Source organism: Pongo pygmaeus, chromosome 21 (assembly GCF_028885625.2).
Source record: "Pongo pygmaeus isolate AG05252 chromosome 21, NHGRI_mPonPyg2-v2.0_pri, whole genome shotgun sequence".
NCBI lineage: Eukaryota > Metazoa > Chordata > Mammalia > Primates > Hominidae > Pongo > Pongo pygmaeus.
In genome coordinates, this window is record NC_072394.2 from 33,058,639 (window position 1) to 33,069,016 (window position 10,378).

A 10,378-nucleotide genomic window follows, 5' to 3' on the forward strand; every position below is an offset into this window, starting at 1 on the left:
CTTAAGCCATTTTGAATTGGGCCATAGATATCTTAACACAGAGAATTTGATACCAGGAAATGAGGCCTCCCTGGGTACACCATGATGAAAGAATCAGGCCAGAGCTCCACTTTTCCACTCTAGAAACTGTTATCCTGCCATTCTTACTTCCTGTAATGAGGAAGATGTTTTAGAAGGACTTCCCTCTTGATGAAATTCTCTAATTCTTAATAGTTCTGGGGCTGAGGTGTGGGTGTCAGTTCTACTTCTTGAAATAAAGTATCATTTAGGTGCGCACGGGAATTATGTTTCGAAAGGGAAAGGCTCAAGTCTTGGTCTCAGTGTTCTAAGGTTTTGTGAGAGACTAAGAACCCAAAATAAATGATCTTCAACAGCAAAATTGATGTTATGCAATTCACAGAGCACTATGAGCACTCTCGCAATTCACACAACTTTGAGTGATGGGCAGCATGACTTCATTTTACAGACGGGGTTCAGAAAGTGTCAGCAAACTGGTGGAAGGCAAAGTAGAAACGCCTGGCTCCCCCCTTCGTCTCAGAGTTTTCTCCAGCTGGCAGGGTAAGTATGCATTCCTCCATGTTCGTGCCATTCAGGTTGAGAAGGAAGACAAGCAAACCAGACATGCTTGTCTTCAACCGAGTCTGGGATCGTCCCCCTTCCTGCTTGGACTTGGTGGTTAAGTGGCCCCACAGTTTGGACTCGTATGACCTGACTTTCATTTCAGCTGACCTTGAACAGCGGGTCTGTAACTGCACCTACTTCCAGTAGTGTTGTAATGACACAAACAGTGTGGAACTTGAAGGCAGGACCCACACATTGTCAGCGCGATTACTGAGGGCTCCGTGTGACAGTCACTGTTGCTGAACCAAGGCAGCCAACGGTGGGGTAGAGAGCAGACTCTGGAGCCAGACTATCTGGATTTGAACGCGGATTCGGCCACTTACTAGTTCCATGACCTTGGGTAAATCACTTAAACCTGTGTCTCAGTCTCCTCTTCTGTAAAATGGGAATAACAATCATACCTTCCTTGCAGGGTCGTTTTGAGGTTTAGATAAGTTAATATACGTGCAAAATGTTCGGAACGACTCCAGACACAGCCAGCACCAGATTGGAAGTGGAACCGTTGGTGGGGATCATAACCTCGCTGGCTAGGAACCCTAGCAGCGGGGCAGCAGCGCACTGCTAGCTTTGCCGACTCATCCTGGCTGGGCAGGTCCGCCGCGCTCTCCGCCCCCGCCCCCGCCCCCGGCGGCCTAAGTCAGCCAGGCCGGTGCGTCACCCGCGCCCCTCCCTCCCCGCGACCTGCAAACTCACCCTGAGTCAGCCCGCCCGGGCGTTTCCACTCCCCGGACGCCGCGCAGCGGAGGGGAGGCGAGAGGCGCCCCCCGGTGGAGAGCCTGAGCCCCGCGCGAGTCCGGCCGCACCTGGCAAGCGGAGCCGGAGTCGGGCTGGGGACCGCGGGGTTGAGGCCGGACCACGGCGGGGCCGGGGGAGAAACGCGCGCGGCCCTGGCCCGGACCCCCCCCCCCCACCCGGCCGCGCGGAATGGTATGGCCCGGCCGGAGTTAAGGCCGGGGGAGGCGGCGAGTCCCGCGGCGGCGGCGGCGGCGACGGTGGCGGCGACGATGGGACTGCGTGGGGGAGGAGCGCTGGGCAGGGCCGGCGCGGGTCGGGGGGCGCCCGAGGGGCCCGGGCCGAGCGGCGGCGCGCAGGGCGGCAGCATCCACTCGGGCTGCATCGCCGCGGTGCACAACGTGCCGCTGAGCGTGCTCATCCGGCCGCTGCCGTCCGTGCTGGACCCCGCCAAGGTGCAGAGCCTCGTGGACACGATCCGGGTGAGGCCCCGGGGAGTCCAGCCAGCCGGGGGGAGGGCTTCGGAGGAGGGAGGTTGCCGGAGGAGGGAGGTCGTCGCGATGGACGCGAGACGGACTGGTTCCGGGCTCAGCCGGAGCTCAGCATCTGCTGTGTGACCTTAAGTGGCTGGGCCTCTCTGGGCCTCTGTTTCCTCACTTGAGCAAGCAGGGAATTGGACGAGATAATTAAAGTAGTGATGATAACGCTTATAACGCTAGTGCTTGCAGTGGTCTAGGAACTGCAGGAAGTCCCTTAGTTTCCTATGCTAACCCTAGGAGGTAGATAGTGTCTCTTTTGCAGATGAGAAACTGAGGCAGGGAAGATTTCAGCGGCTTGACTAAGATCAGGCGCTTAAAAAGTGACACGGCTGGAATTCACACCCAGGCAGCCTGGGCCCCACTGCCCCAGCACATGGCCACCGCACTACCCGGAGATAAGCCGTGGGCTCTCCTGGCTGTGACAATCAGTGACAGTGGGACTAGGTGTGTCGTATCTGCTGGGAGGCCCTTGTCTGAATGGGAAGTGGGAGAGGTCAAGGGTCAGCTCCACCACTGAGGGAGGTGTTAAGAATGCAGGAGTGATTCTGGCAGGCACTTGGGTCGGGCCCCGTAATAACAGGTGTCAGGTTAGGCCTACATAACATTGTGTACCCTTCCCCCGACCCTTGGAAGGTGAGCACATGAGATCCCCAAGCCCCACCCAGCACCTCTACAGCCATCCCCGATAACTTTCAGTCCTAGTATTTACACTACTGTCCTCACTGCCTGGAGCCACTTCCCCAGACAACCGCAGGGCCTGCTCCCCTGCCTGGTTAAGCTCTCTGCCTCCTTGATCACCCTAGGTCAGGGTCCCACGCCTCTCTAGCTCTCCCCTTAGCCCGAGATGTTTTTCAGGATACCACTTATGTCCACCAGAAATTAGATTATACATTTATTTGTGTTGCATTTTATTTTCTGTCTTCCTGACCTCATGTGAACGCCACAAAGGCGAGGACCTTGTCCCATCTTGTCTGTTGCCACAGTGGTAGCACAGTGCCTGGCTGAGATGGGAAGGGATCTGCCATGCACGCCCTGTCCCACCACTGGGCTTTTTCTTCTGTTGAGAACCTCTTCTATCTCTGCCTTTTTGTTTGTCACTCTTCCTCGGTCTTCCTGTCTCAGTGTCAGGATCTTCCCTGACATCCCTACCGGGTTAGGAGCTTCTGTGGGCTGCAGCCACCTGTGTGCCCACCTGCAGCGCTCTGATCTCACTGGCTTTTTTTTTTTTTTTTTAAAGACGTTGTCTTGCTCTGTCACCCAGGCTGGAGTGCAGTGGCACGATCTTGGCTCACTGCAACCTCCGCCTCCAGGGTTCAAGCTGTTCTCCTGCTTCAGCCTCCCAAGTAGCTGGGATTACAGGCGCCTGCCACCACACCTGGCTAATTTTTGTATTTTTAGTAGAGATGGGGTTTCACCCTGTTGGCCAGGCTGGTCTGAAACTCCAGACCTCAAGCGATCTGCCCACCTCGGCCTCCCAAAGTGCTGGGATTACAGCCCACTGGCTTTTAACTTCCTGTTTAGACACCTGCCTTCCATGCTAGAACCGTAGGCTCTGAGGGCCAGAACTAGCTCTGCCTTTGTTTACGTACACCTGTATTAGTTTTCCGGGGCCACTGTAAATTACCACAAAGTTGATGGCTTAAAACAACACAGATTTATTTATGGTCAGAAGTCCAAAATGGGTCTTCCTGGGCTAACATCAAGCAGGGCTGCACTGTTTTCTGTAGGCTCTAGGGGAGAATCCATTTCCTCACCTTTCCCAGCTTCCAGACGCCACCCACACTGCTTGGCTTATGGCCTCTTCCTCTGTCTTCAAAGCCAGCAACATCAGGCCAAGGCCTTCTCACATCGCATCGCTCTGACCTCTTCCTCTACTTCCTCTTCCAGTTTTAAGGACCCTGATAATGACATTCGACCCATCTAGATAACCTTGGATAATTTCTGCATCTCAAGATCCTTACCTTAATTCCGTCTGCCAAGTCCCTTCTGCCATGTAAGGTAACACATTCAGAAGGATTCGGGCGTGGACATCTTTGGGAGCCATCATTCTGGCCATCCACCATCGTGCCTCCAGTACCCAGCACAAGGCCTGCCTGGCACGGCTGCCCCTCCTTAGTGCTCCACTAATGCCCGGTAGGCATCAGCTCACTGGCTCTTCATCAGCAGCCCTCTAGGATGTTTTATTCCCAGTTTACAGGTGAGGAATGGTGTTCAGAGGGCTGTGTGCCCCAGCTGCTGTGGAGAGGAGCTGAGATCCAAAGTCAGGTGTGCCGGGTTCCAGAGCTCAGGCTCGTGACTGCTGCACCTTACTGCTGAATAATCATTTGTGGAATCATGAGAGAGAACCCGTGGGCCAGCAGCAGGAGGCCTTCCGGGCCGCTCACACTTAATGGGGTCTCCCCAGAGTGCTCTACCCTGCATCCATCCTGCCCCAGACTTTCCCTATTTAGAGGATGACCCACTCTCCGCCTGGCTGTGCGGGCCTCTAACAGGAAGTCAACTTAGATTCTCCCTTTTCTCTTGCCCTTGGATTCACCCCTTCTGCCAAACCCCTCGGACCTGCCCCGTAAATGTGTCCCAAACCTGTCTACCTCTCCCTGTCCCCACCACGCCATCATCCAGACCAGCATCTTCTGCTGAATACCTGCAGAGGCCTCCCCTCTGTCTTCCAATCCTGTGCCCTGTCCACCCTGCCAAGTCTGTTCTCCTGTGACAACTTTCTAGAATGTGCATCAGATCATGTCACCTTCCCCTGTTGCAAACACTCCAGGGCCCACCCACTGCTCTCAGAAACAGACCTGCGCCATCTGGCTCCTGCTGGCCTTTCTGACCATTCCTCGAGCCCTGGAGTCCACCCTAGTGAACTCCTTGCTGTGCCTCCTACACGGTGAACGTGCTCTGGTTTCAGATCCTTTGCGTTTGCTGTTGGAACGTTCTTCCCTCAGGTCATACACAGCATACATTACTGAGCACTTTCCATGTGCCGAGCATGGTTTGAAGTGCTTTATATATATTAACTCATTTAACCCAAAAATTCTATGAGATGGATCTGTTATCTCCATTCAATTTGATAGATGGGGCAACTGAGGCACAAAAAGATGAATTGCCCAAGATCACATAGCTATTAAGCAGCAGAGCTAGATTTGAACCCAGGCAGTTGGGCTCTTAATCGAAACTATTCCACTTCTCTCTTTTTTTTTTTTTTTGAGATGGAGTCTCTCTCTGTCGCCCTGGCTGGAGTGCAATGGTGCCATCTCAGCTCACTGCAACCTCTGCCTCCTGGGTTCAAGCGATTCTCTCGCCTCGGCCTCCTGAGTAACTGTGATTACAGGCGTACACCACCATGCCCAGCTAATTTTTGTATTTTTAGTAGAGACAGGGTTGTGCCATTTTGGCCAGGCTGGTCTCAAACTCTTGACCTCAGGTGATCCACCCGCCTCAGCCTCCCAAAGTTCTGGGATTATAGGCATGAGCCACCGTGCCCAGCCCCACTTCTCTATCTTTCCAAGTACTCTTCTTCATTCTTACCTCAGAGAGGCCTCGTGGACCCCATCTCTGTCCTGTCACCTGTGTTACTGTCATTATAGCATTTGTCACTCTAATATTTACTTCTTGTTCCATCTGCCCCACTAGACTGGAGCCCCTTGAAGGCAGGGCCTGATTCAGTCGCATTCCAGCTGTACCGTATTCCCAGGGTCTACAACAGGGCCCGATGGATAGTGTGCATGTGGTGTACTGATACATGTGTGGGAGAAATCCCTGATTTGTAGCATCTGTCCATTTCTCTGGTGTAAATACTCTCCCATGGCTGATTTTCAAGCTACAAGGCGATGTCGACCAGCTCACAAAATTCCTGATAATTAACAGTTGTCTCTCACAGTAGTCCAGTGTGATCACCTTATAAGGAGCTCAGCACAGGTAGACAAAGTCTTCTTTACAAACTGTCAAGCCTTGTACCATGTCCATTGACTCTGTGCCTCTTCTCCCCAGGAGGACCCAGAAAGCGTGCCCCCCATCGATGTCCTCTGGATCAAAGGGGCCCAGGGAGGTGACTACTTCTACTCCTTTGGGGGCTGCCACCGCTACGCGGCCTACCAGCAGCTGCAGCGAGAGACCATCCCTGCCAAGCTTGTCCAGTCCACTCTCTCAGACCTAAGGGTGTACCTGGGGGCATCCACACCAGACTTGCAGTAGCAGCCTCCTTGGCACCTGCTGCCACCTTCAAGAGCCCAGAAGACACACCTGGCCTCCAGCAGGCTGGGCCATGCAGAAGGGATAGCAGGGGTGCATTCTCTTTGCACCTGGTGAGAGGGTCTGACTCTGGGCACCCCTCTCGCCAGCTACAAGGCCTTGGACTCACTGTACAGTGTGGGAGCCCCAGTTCCCACCTCTGTGACAATAGGATCATGGCCTTACCCTTGAAGCATTACTGAGAAGGTGAAATGAGAACAGAGATGGGCTTGGAGAGCCATGTGCTGCTGCTCCAAATTCCCAAGGACAAGGACCCATCCGCATTTTTGTCTGTGTAACCTCTTATATGGACTACATGCAGCTGCAAGGAAAGGAAAACCTTGATTGCAGTGGTTTAAACAAACAGAAGATTGTTTTTCCACATAGCATGGATTCTGGAGATGAGTGGCTAATGGTATTGGTTCAACAACTCCACAAAGGTAGGGGTCACATCTTGGATCCTTTGCCTTAATCTCAGTGCTCGTTACTTCATGGTCCCAAGATGGCTGCTGTATCCCCAAGAATCATGTCTGCGTTCAAGGAAGGAGGGGTGGAGGAAGAGGAAGGGCCAAACTAGCTGGACCTGCCACCTTCTAGCAGAAAGTAAAACCTCGTCAGAAGTCTGTTTCCTGCTCTCTCCCTCTGCATATTTTCACATAGATGCCCTTGGCCCGAGCCAGCTACCATTGCACCTCTAGCTGCAAACAAAGCTAAGACAGCAGGGAACAGAACTGTCATGGCTGAATAGACCAATCGTGTTCCATCTACTGAGACTGGCACACTGCCTCCTGCAATAAAACTGGGATCCCATTACCAAGAGAGAAATGCAGAATTGTGTACCAGTTAGCTTTTGCTGTGTAACAAACCATCCCCAAACTTGGCAGCTAGAAACAAACCCTTTATTTTCCCACAATCCTATGGGTTGACAATTTGGGCTGGGCTCAACAGGGCAGTTCTGCTGCTCCCACCTGGGATCCCTCATGGGGCTAAGGTCAGCTGTTACCTCAGCTGGGCCTGGATGGTCTAGGATAGCCTTACTCACTTGCCTGGCAGGTGACAGGCTGTTGGCTGGAGTTGCTTGGTTCTCCTCCATGTGGCCTCTCCAGCAGGCTAGCTCAGGCTTCACATGATGGCTTCAGGGTTCCAAAGAGAGTGAGAGTAGAAGCTGAAAGACTTCTTGAGTTCTTGGCCTGGAACTGGGACTAGGACAGTGTCACTTCTGCTAAGTTCTTTTGGTCAGAGCAAGTCACAAGGCTTTGCCCAGATTCAAGGGATGAGAAACAGACTACATGTCTTGATGAGGGGAACCACAAAGAGCTTGTGGCCATTTTTCACCTATCACAAATAATTTTGGATGGGTATGTATTTGGATAAAGGTATTTCCCTCTTCCCCCTTTCTCTCTGTCTCATGGGGCCTCACTCTGCCAAGTCGGAAGGCACTAAGACATTGTCCTGGCCCTCAGGGTGTAGGGGAAGAGGTGTTGGGGCAGGAAGTGAGTCTCTCCATGGGCTGGACCCGTTGTAGTAGGGGTACCTCCTTGTCTGCACTGGTGGTATGGGGTTAGGCCAGGTAGGACATTCCAGAGGGGCTTCTGAAAACCAAGAGTCCCTGGGGAAGGGGAACAGAGTAAGGCAGGCCTTGTTCTCACTGCCCTCTAAGGGAACTTGCTCGGCACTTTTAAGCCTCAGTTTCCCCAGTTCAATAATAAGGACGAGCTTTTCCCATGCATTCTCTTTCCCAGGGAAAGATGACTGAGGTGACCAGTAATAGAATTGAAAAGGGAGAGTGTCCTCAATGCAATGTGGCATCCTGGATTGGGTTTTGGAACAAAAACAGGACATTAGTGGGAAAATTGGAAATCTGAAAAAAGTCTGAATTTTAGTTAATATACCAATTTCAGTCTCTTGGTTTTGACAAATGTACCATGGTGATGTAAGATGTTGACCTTGGGGTAGGCTGGGTGAAGGATATACAGGAACTGTTTGTACTATCTCTGCAACTTCTCTGTAAATCTAGTATCATTCCAAAATAAAAGTTTATTTAATTAAAAAAAAAAGGGGGGTGTGCAATTCCTTTAGACCAGTGGTTCAGGGTCTCAAGCTTGTTTGCTAAATCCCAGATTGCTGGGCCCCACCCCCACTTTCTTTTCTTTTCTTTTTTTTTTTTTTTTGAGACAGGGTCATGCCCTGTCACCCAGGCTGGAGTGCAGTGGCACAATCATGACTCACTGTAGCCTTGACCTCCCGGGCTTAAGTGATCCTCCCACCTCAGCCTCCTGAGTAGCTGAGACTACAGGTGTGCCCTTCTAATTTTTTTGTAGAGACAGGGTTTTGCCATGTTCTCTGGGCTGATCTTAAACTCCTGGGCACAAGCAATTCTCCTGCCTCAGCCTCCCAAAGTGCTAGGATTACAGACGTGGCCACTGCCCCCGCCCCCCCAGAGTTTCTGATTCAGGCAAATTTGGGCAGGGCCTGATAGTTTGCTTTTCTAACAAGTTCCCAGATGATGCTAATGCTGCTGTTCAGGGACCACACGCTAAGAGCTACTCATTTATACTGCGTCAGTTATTTTCAAATATGGTGACTTCCCCACTTCCATCTCCAGTGGAATAAGTCTACTCGTTCCTCCCAGCTTGTCTACTCATTAACTATGTGACCTTGGGCAGTTCTGTCCCTTCCCTGGGGACTTCTTCCAGGCTGTCAAATGGATTGTGTACCCCTAAGGTTTGTAGCGAAGGTGAGGTGCCCCTGTCTTCTGTGAGTAAACAACTCCTGTGCCCGCTGGGCTGGAATAAGAGTGAAGATGGTCGCTCCCTCCTGAAACAACTTTTCCTTCTTGCAGAGAAGACCCAACCAGACAGCGCTAAGGGCCCTGCCAGGCACTGCGAAGGAGGTGCAGAACAGATTCGGAGTAGGCGGGTACTGCTTGATCATTTAAGGAAGAGGAGCTGGGTTTTAAAGGGTGTAACCTGCTGGTAGCCGAGAGTTGCGTTTCCCTCTTACAGCAGCAGGTGGCGCTGCTCTCCTGCCCCCGCGGCAGGGCTGGCCCTCTGGCTTGCAGAGCTACAGCTGTGGGAAGGGGCTGGATGCACGCGCAGGGCTGAAAGAGGCGGAATAGTTAACCCGGGTTCAGCCGGGATTTCAGCCGGGAGTCTGGAGTTCAGGTTCTATTTATCTGCTCTTGTTCTGTAACCTTGCGTACATGTCTACCCATTCCTGTCTATACTGGGGGTGCTGGGCCAGAGAATCTCAGGCTCAGCAAAGGTGGTACCTCCTCCAAGAAGCTTCTGGGCTCCTACTGGCTGGGCTACCATGACCCTACAGTATCCCTCCCCAAAAAAACCTCTGCCCCCTGGAACTTGGCTCCAGTGAAAGGCATTATGTGCCTTCACTGCCCTGGAACCCACCCACTTGACCGTGGTAGATTTAAATTTCTTTCTTTTTTTTTTTTTCATTTCACAAGGCTTTTTGTTGTTGTTTTAGTAGAAATGGGGTTTCACCATGTTGGCCAGGCTAGCCTTGAACTCTTGGCCTCAGGTGATCTGCCCACCTCGGCCTCCCGAAGTGCTGGGATTACAGGTGTGAGCCACCATGGCCAGCCATTTCACAAGTTTTATATAAGCATATTTACTTTTTAAAATGTGTTTGTTCGTTTGTTTGTGATGGGGTTTTGCTCTGTTACCAAAGCTGGCACGCAATGTCCTGATTATAGCTCACTGCAACCTCAAACTCCTGGCCTCAAGCCATCCTCCTGCCTCAGCCTCTCGAGTAGCTAGGACTACAGGCACCACCACACCCGGCTAATTTTTTTTTTTAACGTTTTATAGAGACCAGGTCTTGCTCTGTTGCCTAGGGTGGTTGGTCTCCAACTCCTGGCCTCAAGTGATCCTCCTGCCTTGGCCTCCCAAAGTATTGATATTACAGGCATGAGCCACTGCATTCAGCCATATTTACCTTTTAAATATTAAAATGTTAAATAATTAAATATTAGAAATTTAAAATATTAGAGGCAAGCGGAAGCCCACCACAAAACCTAGTCCTGATTATTCCTTTGCCCTCTTGGGACAGTTACCTTTATGAATTTGGCATCAACCCTTCCAGACTCTTATCTAATTTGATAGTAATGAATGTGTGTTTGAGTAAAGAATGTTTTCTTTTTTTGCGCTGTTTTGCGGATTGCTTTTCTCCCTTGGCACTGTGCTCCAGCCGTCCATCCCATTCGTGTGTGCCCGTCTCCCAGTCTCCCTCATTCTGGT

General features: G+C 51.8%; 1 protein-coding gene across 1 annotated transcript; it reads left to right on the top strand.

The window, feature by feature from the left end:
* The first annotated feature begins 1,332 nt into the window (after positions 1-1,332).
* Positions 1,333-8,179, top strand: SRXN1 (sulfiredoxin 1). Its single transcript, XM_054466693.2, has 2 exons — positions 1,333-1,835; positions 5,883-8,179. Exons 1-2 carry the CDS (start codon positions 1,551-1,553, stop codon positions 6,084-6,086), a joined length of 489 nt encoding a protein of 162 aa, XP_054322668.1. The 5' UTR covers positions 1,333-1,550; the 3' UTR covers positions 6,087-8,179.
* The last annotated feature ends 2,199 nt before the right edge of the window (positions 8,180-10,378 follow it).